Source organism: Pangasianodon hypophthalmus, chromosome 10, assembly GCF_027358585.1.
Source record: "Pangasianodon hypophthalmus isolate fPanHyp1 chromosome 10, fPanHyp1.pri, whole genome shotgun sequence".
NCBI classification, from domain to species: Eukaryota; Metazoa; Chordata; class Actinopteri; order Siluriformes; family Pangasiidae; genus Pangasianodon; species Pangasianodon hypophthalmus.
The window spans coordinates 10,191,845-10,211,791 of NC_069719.1; the positions used below are offsets into that span (position 1 = coordinate 10,191,845).

General features: G+C 39.4%; 1 protein-coding gene across 5 annotated transcripts in view; it reads right to left on the reverse strand.

Moving 5' to 3' along the window:
* esrrb (estrogen-related receptor beta) overlaps window positions 1–19,947 on the reverse strand; it is a 54,831-nt gene that overhangs the window by 32,081 nt on the left and 2,803 nt on the right. For 2 of the 5 annotated variants that reach the window (XM_026934391.3, XM_026934393.3), the window contains exon 2: window positions 3,918–4,339. In XM_026934391.3, coding sequence (XP_026790192.1) covers window positions 3,918–4,326 — 409 coding nt within the window. In that variant the 5' untranslated portion in view covers window positions 4,327–4,339. Of the gene's footprint in view, window positions 1–3,917; window positions 4,340–13,711; window positions 13,763–17,972; window positions 18,433–19,947 lie in introns of those variants that run through there. The other 3 variants (XM_026934387.3, XM_026934394.3, XM_026934388.3) reach the window with 3 other exon arrangements.

Below are 19,947 nucleotides of genomic sequence, written 5' to 3' on the forward strand. Positions count from 1 at the left end.
TATCCTGGCTGCCTGACTGGCACAATTTATCAGCACAGCAGGAAGTCCTACGAGTCCCTTAGGATGTCCAGATTGCTCTAGTTTACCTGTTACATCCGTGGACTCACCAAATGCAGCTCTGCTAAAATACATTAATCCATTAAAATCCACTGGCCAAGCATGTACACCCAAAGTGTACTCAATCAATGTTCAATAAAATAACAGAGATCAAGGTCTGAGCACAATATTAATATGTTTTCTACTGGATCAAAAAAAGCAGACAAAGCTGTTTTGTTCCCAAACACCTGTCTATAGCTAGAGATACAGGGGAAGCTACATAAGAATGGAAACAATAAAGCAATGTTTATTATCCAGTCAGTCATTTAAGCTAAAAAAAAAAAAAAAAGTTAAATATACAGCTTTTTTTTTTTTTTTAATCTCCAGCATTTTCAGTTGATCTGGTTTCATATTAAGTGTTATTTTATTAAGCATAAAAATAACTGGAGTGGAAAAAAGATTTAATGCAAAGAGTTTTATCTTCTCAATATTTATCTGTCTCAATTTCTTTTATGGCTTTTCAGGACCTGTGCCAGGGCGTGGTGTGGGGCAGACTCAGGGCGAGTAAGTAAATTACAGTAAAATGGCAGGTATTTCTCATCAAAATCTAAACTGACTTTTACAGGCTTACTGTCAAGCTCTATTACTGGAGAGAAGAAAGAGTGGGCCAGTTGATATGGTTTAGTTTTCATCCTATACTTGTGTTCAAAGTGAGTAGGAAATTAGAAGTAGAAGATGTATGGTGTTTGATTGGTGGTCTGCACAAGGTGTTTGGGGCAATGGGGGGTTGGGGGGGGGGGGGGGGGGGGGGTCAAGATGGCGGTGGTCGTGGATGGATGGTGATCAGAGATGACTTTATAATTTGGGGCTTGGCTTTGACTTGATGTAACTATCTCAATGTGCAGGATCAAAAGGGCCTTACATTGGTTGAATAGGTGACAGGAGATGGATTTGATGTCCACCTTTGTGTTGAAAAGGTAAGGCCAGAGGAGTCTTTGTCTGTAGGGAGGTTCAGGGTTGGGATGAAGTGAACCGAAAAAAAAGCTAAATGAAGCCAGGAAAAAGGGAGAACGAGAGAAATAAAGAATGAAAAGAAATTTCTGTTGAACTTTATGACAAGGTATTCTTCTCTCAATGTGATAACACATGCTAGGAGATACCATCCTACATCAATAATTAGACAAAAATACTCCAACTTATTGCCAGATTATATTTCCTTTGACCTTATTTCAGCTTGGTATTAAACTACACTGGTTTATAGAAAAGTGGTGGCTCAGTTCAGGAAGGTGTAGAAAGAGATAAAGCACATGAAATATGGAACAATAAAAAGTTTATTCTAGGTTTGGATATACAACATGTATCATGTCTTTACTCGCAGGCAGAGTGATGTTTGGGGGAAAAAGCACACAGCGTACTGTATATATTGAATATGCTCAGGTATGACTTCTGAAGAGTTTAAATGCCTGCAGTTTACCTGCTAGTCACTGTGAGGCTTTAGATCACTCTCTTTTAACAATACCTTCTTGGTGATAAAGAGGCAAAAGCAGCATGTGCAGCTGTGACAACTCATTTTTCAATAAGACTCGTGAATGTGGAGAAGGTATTACATGTTTGGCAGTAAAAAAGCCATTTTGCAGTGGCGTTAAGGCTGAATGGAATTGATTAAAATGACAAGGCAAATTAAACGCCACCTCTCCTGCTTTGTCCTCATTAAAGGGACGCTGGCTCACACTTACAACCCTCGTCAGCTTCATTATTTACTTAATTAATCACGTCTAATTCACATCACTTACCCTGTTTTTTTCTTTAAGTGCTCTTTGTCTGCCCATTCTCTTCCCCACTCATCCTCTCAGCTGCCCTCTGTGCTCTCTTTTCTTTTTTTACTTTATTTTACCCCTAAAATCCTCCCGTGTTCAGTCTGGGACCATGTCTGCTTATTATGCCATTAGCCCGCCTCTATCCCGCTCTCTCAAAAGAGGAGCAGTGTCCCTCTCCTATCTAAAGAAAGTCCACAGGTTTTTTTTCTCTTTCCTCTTTTTTCATCCCTTCTTCCTTCCCCTTCACTGAAATTACCCAGCGACGCGTGCCTGCGTTTCTAATTGCGGCGGTCGTCCCCAGAGACAGCCCCCTCCCTTTGGCCTAATGAAAAGCCTCGGCCTTAATTACTCCTTCTGAACGCTGATTGTTATTGACAAAACTCCTGTGGCTCGGACAAACGGCACAAGATTAGGTCCATTACAGGCAGCCCTCCAAGAGGAAGAAAGGAGCAAAAGAGAGGGAGAGACAGAGAAGAAAATTTCAACTTGACATAGAGAAGAGGAATAAGCAGAAAGGTCTTTGACATTTTCTTTCTTTTCTTTCATGGAACGCTCCTCTTCTTAATTGTTTAGGCCATCACTCCACTTAAAATGGCTCGTTCTTTCAAGAGTCTTTTTTTTGTCTCTCCAGTGTAATAGCTTTTTGTACCTCGCTGTAGCAGACTAAAAAGCCTGTTTCTAAATATGTGACTTGAGGGAAAATACTCATCTTCTGTCAATAGAGGAGATTGCTGTGGAAGTGAGTGCAAATAGAAGGATTTGGACGAAGGCAGCTGTTTGTCTGCAAAAAGGTACATAGACTGTTTAAAGCTGATAGGACCACTGGGCCAATTTCAACATCGCGGACAGAACAGAAATCAAACACCTGAATAAAAACTGTAACTTTTCCCATTTGTAAATGCACACTGAATCTCTTTCCACTATCTAATAGTGATATTTAGAACATTAAAGCACAGCCAATAACCTTCTGTGTAATAAGGCCACTCAGACCTTCAGATTCGCTTTAGCGTTACCATGTTGTTAAAAGTTTACAATGGCAGAGCAATGAGATCAGGCTGTAATTATGGGTAGTCATGCTTTATTCTTACTCTCTCTCTTTTCCTTATACACACATACACACCTGTGTGACGTCATCTGATTAATATCTGGGTCACAACACACTGACTGTACTGCCTGTGCCAAACGTGTCAAATGTGACTGCTGGCTGTTAGTACCTACGCTGCGCACACGGATCATATATATATATGTATATGTATGTATGTATGTATGTATGTATATAGCTCAACATGTGCAATTGATGGACAACACTCACACAAATTAAACCTCAGTTACAAAAAAGTCTCATGAATAAACACTGAGCTTCAAAACACATGGAAAAATGCAACTCTGACTTATTCAGAATAATCAAATCAGCAAAAAAAATTAAACTGGATTGACTGGATTAAGACTTGTCAATGGACAGTCTTACCAAGGCTAGGCAATATGTACAAAAATAGCATATTATGTTTATATTGTTGCACCTTGAGATTCTGATATGCTTTATATATAAAAACAAACTGCTGTACCTGTCTAATGTCAAATGTTTTTTTCTTTTTTCAATCAGTATAATGACTCAATTTATTAAAACACCCACTAAAAGTTTATCTGAATCATTTTTTTATTTGCAGTCTTCTGCAATATCAGTATTGTAATCTTCTGAAAATAAGTTAATCTATATGGTGCATTTAGTTCTAACTCTTTTAAAAATTTTTAGATCTTATGCTATTTGAAGCAGCGAAGACTAGAAAACAGTGAAAAATGTACTGTCTTTGATTTCTATTCATGTCCGGTCAATGTGGTCATCTGATCATGTGTCAGTGTAATAATACACGCCTTGCAGACAAGCTACTGAATTGATTATGTTGATGATGTCACCAGTGTTGCCAAATGGGACACTATCCACTGTGTGTGTGTGTAACACTGACTGAATGGAGTTGCATCATTCAGAGATCTGAAATCTGCTTATTATTTTAAATAATAACTATTTATTTATTTGTTTGATTGTTTGTTTGTTTGTTTGTTTACCTTGTATGGTCCTTTTGAAGAAGGCTTTGCAGGCCTCACAGGAGGCCACGCCATAGTGGTAGCCAGAAGCGATGTCTCCACATACCAGACACAGCCGTTTGGGGATGGAATTGAGCATGTACTCGCACTTGATTGGGCCCGAGTCATCGAGCAATGTGCTGGAGCAGTCATCATAGCGCTTGCGGCAGCCGCTGCCCGCTGCACCGAGGGGTCCTGCTGGCGTGAACATGGGCGGAGAGTCAAGGCCGTTGGAGTGGCTGTGGATGGCACTGCCGTAGCCGCCGCTGGCGTCTGAGTGTGCCCCGGGACTTGGGTGGCTGGCCGTGTCCACCAGTGAGGACGGACTGGATGGCTCTGTCTTTATGTACGAGCCACAGCTGGAGGGCAGGTGCCGCTCCTCAGCGGCCATCCTGTTCAACAGCCTGAGAGAAAAAGAGAATAAAAATGAGGAAATTCAATATCCAGGATTCTAATATTCCAAATGAATTGTCCAGATCTGCATATTAATAAAATGTACACAAGACTTTACTGTCACAAGCATTGCTAGAAAGTGATAAGGAGGTGTATTTCATTTTATATTACTTAAGCCTAAAAAGAACTACACTACTGTTAAATTGCATCAGAGAGAGATGCTTTCATGCAGCTTTGAAATGGACATATATTATTAATATTATGAAGAACATCAGTGTTTGTGTGCGCAAGCTTGTCCAGACATTTCCCTTTCTAAGAGACTTGCTGTCACAGTAATCTAATCATCAAGCTCGGATTCTGGGACAAACGACAGCATGCTTATAGATTAAATGTTTAAAAAAAAAAAAAAAAAAGCAAAAAAGAAGAGAAGAGAAAAAATCCACCCATATTGTAAGCTTGCCAAAGAACTACACGAGCTGAGGAATGGAAAATTCAAACTGAGTAGGAAGAAAACAGAAACACAGAGATGTGGAAGGTTCAAGGTGTTTCCTGGGTTAAGAGAAGTGGAGTATTGTTTAAACACAAGCAAATCCTGCATATTTACTGATTAACTGATGAAAATAAAAAATGTGATCATACATCTTGTTGCACATGTATGCCACACACAAGTAAAAATTTTCATTCTTATCATAATAAAAAAGGGAGGATCTGCATTGTATTACACCTACGTTACTCATACGTTAGTACTGGGTGCAGACAGTGGGGTGAGAGGTCAGTATTTGCTCACATTATTGAAACTGAGCTTCACTTAGCTTTATGCAAATCAGGTTGGTGGGGTTAGTTTTTGAGTGGCAGGCCCACACCCCATGCATTTTGTTTTAGTGTATTAGCATAATTAGCATACTGCTAACTAATGGCAAATATTGACACACAGGAGCTTACATGTCACTGTCAGGATTCCCCATCATCAGCAAAACAAAGTGTTTCTCTCAGGTAATATATAAACAAAGAAAATGCAAAGAAACAGAAGAGCTTTGAAGAAAAGAAAGAGAAGAGGAAATGAATGTGCTATAGGACAGAAAAGAAACCTATATCCCTTTTCTGTCCCTCGGCTGTCACTCTCTTCCTCCCTGGCTGATTTAATTGTAAGTGTGGGTTACTGTAGGGTTCAAGGCCTGAGGTCATGGGGTCACCTTTACTTTCTCATCCCGGTTTCCCATGTCTGCGGATACAGGGTCAACGTGTCAAATTAAATCATTGCTAGGCTTTTCTCTCTCTCTCCCACCATGTATATTCATCACAGCCACAGCTGCCGCCACCTCTGGAAATTCACAAAAAGGTTAACTGCTAAAATAAATAATAAAAAACTGCCTCCTGTTAAAACCGTTGACCTTGCAGAATAAGGCCTTTGAGAACTCAAAAGCTTTTTTGGGCCACTATATTAAGTAAATTTTTTATTATCGTTAATTTTTTATCAAAAACAAAAAAAAGTTTAGCACTAAAATCATAAACCTTAAGTCATAATTTTTTTAAATTCTATTATTTTTATGGCAAAAGACTGACAAAAATATAAAACCTCAGCACATTTTTTGGATTCTCAACACCAATACAATTCTCAGTTTCTGAATACAGATATGCGTGTGTGTGCGTGTGTGTGTGTGTGTGATAGAGAGAGAGGGAGATCACCTTTTCACACATTCACTATTAAAAGCTATATATTTCAAATGTCAGAATACATGACATTTCCATTTAGCCTTTATTTCTCAAATTCAGGGGACTTCAGGGAGGTTCAAAGGCCAAGGGTTAGTGTGGAGGTGACACTTAACATAATTGCATAAGTGTTTTAACTCCCAGCACTGGGTTCATAATGAAAATATTGCTCTAGATCAATGCACCATTCTCACACCACTACCATCACACCTTAAATAATCAAAATCTTTTGCCATTGATTTTTAAACTTAATTCATGTTTTAAGCACATCAAAAATGTTTTGCAACAGATTATACCAACCTTAAAGAAAGTCCAGCATTTATGTTTAAAGTTCACGCTTCCCTGTGCTTTACCTCACCATGCTCTGAGCATCGAAGACCTTTTTTCCTCTTTTTTCTCCACCCCCCCGAGCTTTTGATCCCCTGTACCCCCATCAAAATTCATGCTGAGTGGTGGCCACAAAAGCATAATGTTCAGTTTGAGGCTAATCTGATTCCTTGCGGCGGTCCTAACAGAATTTTAGCTGCTGTAATGTCATTGTGCCACGGCGGCGGCGCTGGAGATTAGCTGCTCTAATGATCCCGTGCCCTCCGTGTTCCTGTAGGCCACGGACGAATGCTGAGTCTCTCACCCTCAGTGGCATCTTGTTTCTCTAACCTCACCGTGCCATGGCAATCCTTACACCTCTTACAAAAAAAAAAAAAAGTGCCCACGCATGGCCACTAGTACCACGTCAGTACACTTAATGCAGTTCATACAAAAATTCACAAAATAATTCTGAATTTATGTATGTGCATTCTGTACGCAGTTCCTTCACATTCAAGTGAGCAGAATGCACTCCACCAAGCTCTTTCTGTCTTCCTTTCTCTCCCTCTCTCTCTCTCTCTCTCTGTTACACACACACATACACATTCACACACACACACACACACACACACACACACAGTTAGAGCGGGAAGTCCTTTGCAGACAGGGCGCTATCAGATGGCCCTCTGAGGAGGCAGGGGGATCAGTCAGAGGACCCCAGGCGATGTGCCTGATAAGGGTCTGGCCTGGGAGCAGCCACTAGAGGAGGAACTCAATTAACTCCTGACAGGCACTCACACTCCTCTGGGCTCGCAGGCAACAGTCAAGCCTTGCGGGCAGCTGCCACACTGCTACGTTGCCCTTTTCCTCTGGAGGCAGAGAATGGTGCAGAGAGCTCACACTGAGGCAAGGCAACATTTACAGCAGGGGTGAATTTACTAAACAGTGAGTGTAGAGCAACTGACACTGTTTTCACAGTAAAGTGTATTTGACAAATACAACAAAGTGCATTTTGTGCTTTAGTCATTGTGTCTATGTGTGTAGACAATATTTAGTTTCAACACAAGACCATGCAAATGAAATGAGGCTCTTTTTTTTTAGATGAAGTGCATTCTCTAGAGGGAGGAAGGGGGGAGGTATGAGCCAGACTGGCCCAGTGAGGACCACTAGGAAATATGGAGAATGCCTCTGCCTAGCCACATAAATGCTTTGGGTTAACAGCTACCAAGGGAATATTGGGGCCCCAGACCTAGGGGGCAATTTTTAAAATTGTGTGCGTGTGTGTTTGAGACAGAGAGTGAAAAGCAAGTGCACACTGAAAACATCAATACGAAATCAAGGCAGTAAAGATAGCCACACTTCCTGTGTTCCACCCGGATCTGTCTGTATCCCTAAACAAGATTTCATTTTGGAGATGCTCATTCATTATAATTTTCTAAGCAGCGAGGCACAGAAATTGAAAAAAGAACATTCTAAAACACTGCAGCCAGTCAAAGATTTACAAGGCCAATAAAATATAAAAACAAAAGGATTAAAAAAACAAAAAAGATGAGTGAGTGAGTAGTGAACACACTGAAAGAGAAACTAAAATAAGAAGAGCAGACGGCGCACCACAGAAGTGGAGAATAATCTGGATGATGGAGCAGAGGAGCAGAGCAGGCCAAATAAGAGAATGAGAGAAACGAGAGAACGAGAGAAAAAAGAAAGAGAGATAGGGCAGTGGATCAATAGTCCGTGTGGGCTACTCGCAGTGGCGGCTGGTGCTGGGTTACCACAAGGGGGACTGGCCCGGCCCAGCAGCCCAGCAATTAAACTCGCGCGTCTGCAGCCCAGGATTAAATTTAGCCCCTCTGCCCGGCTTCTCCACTGCAGTCTTTATAAAACTATGAGCTCACTCACGACAACATGAGCCCTAGCCGTGCTCACTGCCCCTGCCTGGTCTGATAGCCCCGGCCCAGACGCAGATCACATTTATTGATCTTTTCCTTCCTTCCTGTTCTGAGGAGAGGGGTGAGGGGGTCGTCTTCAGACAGGAACACTCCGTACACTGACGTAAGCCTTTGCACATATGAGAAGAGAGAATAGTAGACAATTCCACAGCTAGCTGAAGTCACTGATCAGCTGGGAGACTTGCATCATGTCGCAGAATTGCACAAATGGCGGGAAATGGTAACACTTTAGTATACGTGTCACCTATTAGACTTTAATATATCTAATAAGTGTGTATATAAATAGTGAAAACAGCAATAATAACAGCCTAACAGTGCTTTATTTAACATACCTATATTTTTTACACCTTACAGATTCTTTCCTGCTTCCCCTTAATAAGTTTTTAGTAAAGTATGTAACAAATGTATGTCTTAATACTTATATGAAGTTGAAATATATTTGATATCCCGCTTACACCCAATTTGATTCTTGGTACTTTTGTACCATCTTTTAATGAACAGACCAACGCATTACTGTGGAGCACTTTGGAGTTTGCACTGTAAAATAGTGTTTTGTACTGGACACATACATCTTTCTTCCACACGGACTGAGAGCACAACGCTAGGTTTACAATGATTTGACAAATCATTTACAGCTGCACATTGAGTGAAACAGTAGTTATTAAAATGAAGAAGGTAACACCAAACCAAAGCAAGAATAATATGAGAACACTAGATAAAGCACTATTAAGCAACCCATGTTGCCAAATACCTGCTTTATTCACTATCTGTACACATAGTTATTAGCTATAAATTAATAATGTCTAATAAGTGACCCCTATACTGCACTTTTTGTGACTGTGATTTTTCTATGTACAGTTTATTTTGATTAGGCCTAGTTTGTTTACCTTTACACTGTTAATGGTGCATACATGCAATGCAAAAAACCTGCATCTTATAAAGTGTGTGTGCAGTACATACTGCTCCGCTCACTCTGTGGCAGTGAATGGGTTAACCTGAAACTGTGCAAGCCCAGTGGTAAAGCTCCCTATTGAATTGAACAGCTCATCATATGGAAAAAGTAGTTCAGTCCTCGCTTGGCACACACTAGGGAGGGTTTTTTAAATCGCTCCCTTTTTTCGTTTTACACTATAAATTATGTATAATGGTGCTTTTCCTGCTAAATAATTAGCTGACATCAAATATATTCCGGGCCTCTGAAACGAAGTGAAATGAGTATGTGGGTGTCCCTTTGTAGAAATCGTTCAGGGTGTCTTTGGTTTACTAAAAAAAAAAAAAAAAAGTCTGTTTGACATAAATCACTGTGAATAGCTTCAACATCACTCACCATACGGACATCAAAATCTCAGGTGGAGCATGAGGCCCTGATATGAATTTGTTCTTCATGCAGCCTTCTTTGCAGGCCCATTTCCATTTTACTCAGTATCACTATTCCTGACGGTGATGTCTGACTTTTCAGAAATATGTTAACCTGATTTCTGATCAGACTCCCAAATCCTAAACACTATCAGATTGATGTTACAGAAGCACAAAAGCGCACTGCACATTCAAAAATAACTCCTCTAGATACCCAAAAACGAATTCTGCCATATTGGACACAAAGGAAACCTCATTTCCTAATCAAATTTAACATCCACCACAGTCAATTCAAGATAACTAAACATGCATTAAATGAATACGAGGCTCTTTGAGAGTTAATGCATATGTACATAATGCTGAGCCCATCCATTTCCAATCCCAACAGATGGAATTATTATTATTATAAAGGCACACCATTATGTGTATATTACAGGTCTGAGTGCATAAGCTGGAAATAGACGAAGACAGAAGCAAGGAACGATGCATGAAATTAGTTCATTAATCTTCCTCTCGTAGGCTGTCCTTGTTTAGAGGGGAACTCTGCCTGCTATGAACAAAGAGCCCATCGCTCCATAGTCATCAATTACTCTCTTCATCACAGGGAATGCCCAGTGGAAAATGCAACACACATACATATACTGCGGGAGAGATGAACGCATCCACCTGACTCGCCCCCGTGCAACTGACAATTACTGAACAATCAACTGTAGGAATGTTTGCACCTTCACTCATGCTCAGTCATGAAGAAACAGAGCTAAAGAAAAACACAATAATGACTGCATGAGAAGAAGCTGTTCATTACACACTGACACTAATGTCAACTAGATACACAGATTCTGGACAAAAAAAAAAAAAAAGCTTTCAATTAAATCCTGAAACTTTAAATAGAGCAGCATTTTCTAACATTTAGTTATATTAAATAGTTTTAAAGGAGAATTTGTGGTGGTACACATGCATTTCAGATATTGTGTAAATGTGTGTTCAAGTATTGTGATATGTTTAGCAGTCTTTTTCCTATTAATTAGGTGCTTCTTATTCATACTATAAACATTTCTGGAAAATTCTCTCTATTGTTCTACATAATGCACATATTTCATTCCTATAAATAGTGAAGTGAATATTGTATACTTGTTGTCCTGCTGAAAAAAACTAAACTCCAGTCAAACTTAATTAGACTGAGGGTTTTTTCATTTTAACTAAAGCAATTTAAGAGAAAATTCACTTCACGCAGCAAAGGCTCAAATCAAATTAAACCATCTTACCTCACCGTAGGAGTGAACAATATGGCAAAAATATCATATTACAATACTTAAACACAACCTTACAATATACAATATGTATCAACCTATTTAATTTAGCTATATGATAGAAAATAAAAAATAGAACAGGATTTTTACTTAATATTTTCTCTATATTTTATTTACATTTTACACTAATCTCCACAACTATACCTAATATACTCAACTATATCTCAATATCTATATCATACTGTCTCCCAGTCCTAAACACATTTAGTTCTCATGTTTTTTTTTTAACTATAAAAACTATAATAAAGTTTCCCTTAAACAACTTAAGCACTTAAACTTAAGAGGGTTTTTTGACAGATACCCACAATTACACGCCATCTCGACACACTGATGTTTGAACCTTAATAGTAAATATCTTTACAGCACTGCTACAGAAATGTATCTACATACTGAACCTCAAATAAGAACACATGAGAGCTACAGCTGGGGCGGCTGTAAACCAGAGCTCTCATCCAAGCACTCACTCACTCCCTCACTCCCTCAAGCTGGCTGGCAGTTTAACCCTAATGCATTTGCCAAAAAGTTTCCAGTGCAGCACCCAGCATGACTCCCCTCTCTGACATGCGTCAGATACAGGAGCAGTACAGCTCGCATAATGCTGGTGTAGGATAAGATTTACATTATAATACACTCTGCTTCGCTGCTTGCCATTGGCAGGTCAGCACCAGAAGAACAAACGCACCTGTATAATGGACTAAGATTTACATGGTTGAGATAACATGCTGACATTGAATTAAAATAAACAGACTTGTTAACTTTTCTAGAAGTTTGAAAAGTTAGAAGAGTAAGGTGCCTAAGTGATAACTCTCAGTGGGAACTCTCCCGAAGCCCTTAATTTTTTATATGATACTGTTCTGTTGTCATGTCTAGTTATCGTGCACTATCCTGTGTGTTTGTTTTCCTGTGTATTTATTGTATTTTTCTGCACGTCCCATACTGACATGTATTTGCACTTTATGTAATCCTGTGTAACATGCTACCATGTTATGTGGTGCACCATAGTCCTGAAGAAATAATGAAATACGAGATATATGGAGGAATAAATTAACAATATGGACAATAAAAACCCAATTAACTTGACTTGTAGCTGGTTTAAATGGGTATGAAGAATTTTGCTAAACAAAAATTTATAAAATAATTAGAATAATTAAATAAAGGCTGAAGAAAAGTTTCCACACATCCGGACTCAGTACATCAACTCATATAAGCAATATTCATCACTGTATACATTCACTTTTACAGTACAGTATTAATTACATTAATGGAGTTTATGGATAATTAATTATGGATAAGTAATGGATACTACAAAATGTAAGAGATTTTAGTCTACTCATTCTCAGTCATTTCCGACACGCTATCACAACTCAAACTATGCTACTGAAACCACTGTGAACTTTCACTGCAAAGTTTCCATTCTGTTGTTGTTGACTCTATGTGTGTGCGTGTGTGTGTGTGAAGAGACAGGACAGTGTGGGCTGTACAGGCCGAGTTGCTGGGGCTGAACGGGCTGCAGGAGCCGGGTGCAATGTGCACTCGGTTTGGCTGTCAGGAAGAATCAGAGCCTGTATTGTGACGGACCATTTCAATATTGATTTCATAAATAAACAGAGCTAACCATCGATCCTAATGTTATTTTGCATTTCAATTACTGCTCAGAAACATAACCTTCAAACGGCTGAGCGTTCAATACCAATAACATTCTCTGATAAATGCTCGCACAGCCACCCAACACACGTTGTGGCTCGTCCCCCTCATCCTCACAAAGTGTAAATTAGCGGACTTAGCATTTTCCCCTCTATAAACATTTAATTAGGGAGCAAATCAGAAAGCAGGGCGAGGATCGTTTTCGTGATGTCTGTGGGATTGACAGTGTCACTTATGCAAACAGAGACAGAGGGGTTTGCACACATCCACACTATTGCTGTGAAACTCATACATACATTAAATGTTATGCACAGCACTGACTGTTACACTGTTGTCAGTTTTTATTTGATTTCATCTTGGATGCAGTGGAATTTATTTTCTATTACATTTGAAAATAAAGTCATTTACACAGTTTTTTGTCCTGTATGTTAGAACGTGTGTGTGAATCGTGACTGCCCTCTTGGTGTTGGAGCAACAGGAAGATGTGCTGACGCACAGTGTCAGTGATAGCAGTTGCTTGCGGGTGGGTGGAGGCAGGCGGATGCGAGGCCCCCAGACTGCGCTGTGATCTGGCCCCAGCTCAGGCAGACATTATCCTCAGCGCGCTAATGGACCCCACTTTATTTTTAAACACACTGTCACAGCGAGGCTCGGATGCCAAGGTAACCTTCGAGAGAATGAGAGGGGACGATGACGAGGGCTTCTTTGGTTGCTGCCGCAAGGTGTGAGAGTGCTGAATGAGGGAGTGAGACTGCAGAGCTCTCAACCAGAAGAAGCTCAACAAGGTCACGTTATAACCAACTAACCCTTAGTGCATAAACAAAGACATGAGATGTCCATGAGATGTTCAGAAAATGAATACTGGTTGTATCAATCCATGAATAAATTTCATAGAACTATAAAAACGCTTGTATGTGTGTGAAAGAGTAAGCGACAAAAACTCTCATTGAAACATGTGCAACACAAAATGCAGGCGTGCAACGGTCAATACAGAGCGCATCCAAAATCACCTCGGGGAGGCAAAGCTCCCATGTGGGCCACACGGGTGCACAACCACTAAGTCAATTCATTTACAGTGCAAGGAATGAGCGTGCTGTGCACGGCTTACCAGAAGCGAGAGGGCTCCTTCTGAGTGGCCAGAGAATGGGACAAGGAGGCCCTGTTGGTAAAGGAGATGTGTTTAGAAACAGAGTGACAGCAATGCATAAAAAAAACCAAAAAAACAGTTTTGTCATTTTGTCTATTAAAAAAAAGACATCTTGCACATGTCCTTTCATAGCACCGCTCCACTGAGGGTGTAAATTGTAGTGTGTGAGAAAGAGATTTGTGATGAGACACGTGCCATAGGTCAGTCAGACGGCTGTGGGCTCGTACACATGCGGCCTGGAGTTGTCAAGCCCCTCGGTTTAGGGGAAAGGTAGGTCGAGCGCAGCCACAGGCCCGTGTGGGTAATGTATTCTGAAACCAAATTACCGTAAGCCGATCCCATCTGGATAGTGTCGGAGTGGGGGGCTGCTCTGCTTAGCTACGATAGCATCTCCACGCAGACAGCAAAAATCTGATTAACCCAATAGCACTGAAACACTTGGTCAAAGAGCAAGGAGCTTTTAACTTAAGATACACTAATATAATTCCGTTGCCTTGTTTTCTCTACAGCTAATACAATAAAAAAGGAGCCGAAGGGTGGGGAAAAAAAAGAGCAAAAGCAGTGGGAAGGATGTGCATTTTAAGCATTCAATGCGCCAACTCGGGAATGAAGTCAAACAAATTTAAGTGTAATTCATCATTGAGTGCTTATGGAGGTTCGCCACAGAAATACATAATCGGACTGTCAGCCGGCTATAGACTAACACTGGAGGGGGACTGGTGTGAATGAGAAAACAGGATAGGCTTGTCAGTAAGTGAGGAACACACAGAAAAGTCTTGTCTCTATTCATTCTTGCTCATTGTGAATGCTAAGAGCGAGGAAAAACTCAAAGTGACAAGGCACAATATTGCCAGATTTTGGAGTGGTAAAGAAGCGCCACAACAACTCAAGAGGGGCAATAAACAGAGACATATCCCCCCAGCTGCTGCCTGCACTCTGGCATGCAAACTTAACAAAGAAGACACTATAAAAATAAGCGTAACAGACAAACACGACCCCCACATGGGCCAAACACAACTGTTACATTTAGCAGAAAACCAGATCCACAAACATTTCATGCTCATTGGTGTCGTTTCTCTAAAATGTCATGAGTAATCATCAACGATATCTCTACATCTGATACTAATGAACGTATTATTTACATTATCAGTGTGAATAGAGCGATGGGTCAGTGTATAAGATCTATACTGAAGTCACCAATATCACACTAATAACCTACTCAACACACTCACACTGAATAACAGCATTTCTGTGTAGATCAATCTCTGCAGTTAAAGACGATTTATTAGACAATTTAAAGACGATTATATATTTCAAAACCTAAACTGAAACAATTACTCTATTTTTCCTAATCTTAATTTACTACTAAGTAAATTATTATTAGCCTATTTTTCCAGTTTTACAATTAGATAGTATTTTTCATTTTTTCTAGTTTTCTAGTTTTACTACTATAGCAGTAGCACAAGATACAGACTGAATAGAGAAATAAATCGCTCTGAGGTGTACTTTGGAACGACATCAGACACGGGCACCTAAAAACCCTATCGACACAAATCTATACACAAAAGGCATATTATTATAAAAACATTATAATTAATTTAACTAATTAATTTCAACCCTAAATAACTTGCAGCTTTCACACAAGCACACACACCGAACACAAATTGAGCATTGATGCTGAGCTCCTTCATTGATTTAGCACAAAACAGAAACCTAAATGTAATATTTATATTTGGTTAAAATTTTCTTCCCTCCTTGTAAGAAAATTTCACTTCACTATTTCACTGTTGCATGTTATTATCACACGTGTTAATAATGTCTGTGTGAGCCAGTGATTACACACTACCTCGATCCTGCATTACTAAACACTTTACTGTAGTGTGTGTAAGCCAATAATACAACATCTCAATTTTTATAAAACGGGATACGAAATTATGGATTCGGTCTATGACTCGGCTTTATCTGTAGCAAACTGTTTCAGTGTACACATACGTTTGATCAGTGTGTGTAAATATTAAAGAAGCTTCTACCAGTCATTATCTTGTAGGAAAAAGTATACCTAAATATGTTTATGTAACAATTCAAAACATTTTGGTCCCTCTGTATTTGTGAGCATGTTATAAAATTAAAATATGATTAACACAATTAAAAATAAATACATGAACAAATTAACATTAAAAATAAAATATTAAAAAGTAGACAGACAACATAAGATTGTAAAATGGTATAAAGTGTATATAGGTTGTATATAAATTATTGCAGAAATAGAATGATAGGGTAAGAAAAAATATTTATTTACATTTAAATGCAGCGGTCTTTGCAAATTTCAAGGCAGCTTTTCCACAAAATATGCAAATTAAACATTTTCCTCTCATTACTTAGAAGTTCTGAAAAACGTAGATACCAAAATAAATGAATTAAATATGAACATAGCAAATACATTAAATATTAACATTAATTTGTATTCAGACAGACACACTTGTTAATGAAATATAAATATATACATATGAATTTATAAATTCAAGAATTTATATAATTCAATGAAAAAAAAATTTGTGTTCCACCAGCATACGGGGAAAAAAAAAACACAACAACAAACTATACCTACATGCACACTCGGACATATTTTCTACCATTTTAACATGCAGAACACTCTCAGTTTTATGAGTCATTTTAAAAAGTGTGTGAGTGTGTATGTTTGAGTCGAGGCTGTCCTGTGTGTGCCTAGAAAAGAGCTCTACTGAACCTTTCTAATCCTGCTTAGTGCTACAAAGAAGATTAAAATATGCGTGGCTAAGGAGTTAACGAGCTCGGCCGGGGCACAGCGTGGTCAGCGGCTGGGCAGACACACTTCCCCAAACACACACACGCACATACACACAAACACACACACACACACACCATCCTGCAGCACTGTCAATTTAGCCCTGTTTCATTCCATTCCTTTGGTGTCTCTGTAATCCTACACGTCGCAGAAAGCAAAAAAAAAAAAAAAATCCATACAGCTGAGCTACTTGCCATTATTCTTTTCAATCATATCAATCTTTCAGGCTGCCATGGTGTGTATCATTTTATGATAATCCAGCCACAACAACACACACATTTGGCTGATTGGATTTTTAGCATGAAAAGAGTTATCGTCTTAAATTATGAGTGCTTTCAATATGGCTTATGATTGTTCTTTCAACATGATATATATCCGTACATGTAGAGATTACTTGGTGAGCACAGAAATAAAGAAATAAATTAACTTCTGACAGCTATAAATTGTGAGAAATATTGCACAAGGAAAAGAGAAAGAAACTAAAATGCTTTTAATTTAATATTTATATGTAGGTATTTATATGTCTGATTAAACTGATTAGGTATTAAGCATTTAAAAAGAAAAAGTAAAGCAAATATGTTTTAAAAATAAGACTTCCCAAAAAATATGTGCAGAAGAAATACTACAAACAAAATTTTGTTAAATTATATCAAAAAAGTATGGGAATGAGAATGCACCGGGGGCTGAAATGCAGAAGTTTAAAAAGCGCCGTAGCGGGACAGACGTGAGAATGTGGAGTGTGTGAGTGTGAGAGCAAGTCCTGAGCAGCACCGCAGTGAGCCCATCTCCCCGCTATCATCCTCTCTCCCTCTCCACCAACAAATAATCCCAGCCAAGCCAATCTCCATGGGATCTGTTTAACCTCGTCTCTTTCCCTTTATTTCCACGTCTTTAACAGCATGCATGACTCTAAGTGCCGCTTTCCGGGTTCTTTACTCACTCCTTTTGTCCTGCATGAACAAGTACCTTCAGAACTGTTTTATTTTTTCTCTTTTAATGCACACACACTTACACACTTACATAAAAATAAAAGGAAATCACATTAAGGAGCCTCTAATTGATTGGCTACGCACTTAATGCAGTGTGCAAAGAGTGCCACACACAGCTAACAACCGGCTTCTGAAGACGGATTTCTTTGCGTCCTACACAGAACAAGCTCAGAGCACCTGCTATCCTGTAGTTAATAATGTCTTCAAGCCTCATTTACCCCAAAACAGAAAGACTGAGAATATGTGTGTGTGATAAAAGTACAAAGCCTCTACAATAACAGTTAAAAGTTGTTCCCAAAAAAATACTTTTACAAAGTAGAAGAAAAGCTGAGAAATAAAAAGAGAGGTAAAGGAAACGCAGTGAGTGAGGTGGGTAAGCAGAAATGAAAGAGAGGAAAGATGCACCTACTGGTTATGATAGCTGAGAGGATCAGGGATGCAAAGTTCTGAAACGTCCATCAGTCCAGTTTTAGCATTCCAGGAAGCAGAAAAGGAGGAAAGAGGAAACAAGTGACACCTACTTCTCTCCCCCCAAAAAAGGAGAGGCAGACACCTTCAGAGGAAAAGGCAAAAAAAAGAAGCGCCCAGCAGCACGGCACCCCCCAGTCTGCACAGGTACAAGTGTGTGTGCCTGTGGGTGAGTGCACGTGTGTGTGTGTGTAAGTTAGTAGTGTGTGTGCACGTGTGTATGTGTCTGTATGTGGATGAGGATGTGCGAGAGTTGGGGGGGGGGCGAGAGCTAAAGGGGGGGTGAGAGCGAGAAAAAGCGAGAGAGAGAGAGAGAGAGAGCGAGAGAGAGAGTGAGAGAGGCAGCAGCAGAGGTGGGTGAGAGCAGTAAGATGGAGTGGCTGTGAGAGAGCGAGAGAGAGAAATGACTCTTTCCATGCTCGGGATAGGGCTCTTTAAGACTGAAGGGCTTGATGAATATGGAACAGCTGCTGTTGGCTGGCTCCGGGGGGCAGGACTTAAAGCGACAGAGAGCGCTGGTGGAACACATGGGAGGGGGTGGGGAGAAGGGCCGGGAGAGGGGGGGTCTTAAATGCTCCCACAGACAATCACATAGCCCACTACACACACACACACACACACACACACACACATCTGAGATCTTGCTGCAAGTCATAAGATATTGTATGATTACAAATTAATGCTAAACCTATCCCTAAAAACAAATTATTTTTAAAGGTGTTATTTCGGTCAAATAAACACATGAACTTTTGAAAACCAGAAAAGTCATTTTCACATTTCTATACATATTTTGTATTGCACTATATAGATTATTTTTGTAGAAATACAATTAAAGCAACTTGTTTTAATATCGCAAATGACCAGATTGAACAAAAGGGCTGTTGTTCTCCGTAATAAGAAAAACATGTACTATTTACTTCATAAATATTGTTGTTGCTTTTTTTTTTTCCATTTTGCCCCACATTTAACCAAAGAGTTATAGTTTATAACTGAACAGCACTTCTGTATATTCTGTCTATTTTTGAACTGAGTATTACATTTCATTACTAGTATTTAAATGTAATTTATGGTTTATTTTGGATTTGCCTGTATTGTCATTTATTTCTATTTATTCCAACATTCATTTCTGAATTTGATCAAAATGAGTAAAATAGAAAACAGCTCTTTTTTTTTTTTTTTTTTTAATCCACACACTGGACATTAAAAAAAAAACCTGCCAAATCAATAATCAGTGTATTTCAGCTCTGGCCTTAAATCAGAGTGTCTGTGAAGTTTTTCATGAACAACATGATACAGTGACCATCGTGTGGAAGTTTCAGAGCAAGTGTGAGAAATGTTTCGAGTAATAACTCAAACTGGACACCCATCAGCTTCTAAGGCGGCAGAAAATCCTTGCCTGTCTTCAGTGTCCCACGGCTTCAAAAACACCAGTGTCTCACTGTTGATCAAGCCATGGAAATATGCAGGGAATGCAGATACCATTTCACAGTTGATGAGCGTTTCCATGTTACTGTATCCCATTTTATAAAAGCAATGGTACACCGTATCATCCAAAAAGGAGCTTTAGCAAAGCCAGTGGGTAATATGAACAGATGTAACTGTCTGCGTCCCACAAAACCAAACTGAATAAATCCTATAAAGAATTCGCAGTGACATCACAGCAAAATTCGGAAACTGTTCGTCTATCTATTTCATAAGCATACTAAATGACTAAAGCGCTGCATGTTTTCTATTTGTTTGTGCTCGCTTTCTGCTGAAATATACCAGAAGGTTCTGAGGGTGGGTGGGTGGGTGAGGGGGGTCACTGTCTCGTTATTAGACGGTTCAGCATAACCTTAAGAGAAACCAGTCCTCTCCTATTCATCTGCTCACGTTTCCATAATCAATACTAAAGCATCATGCAATCCCTATTGATC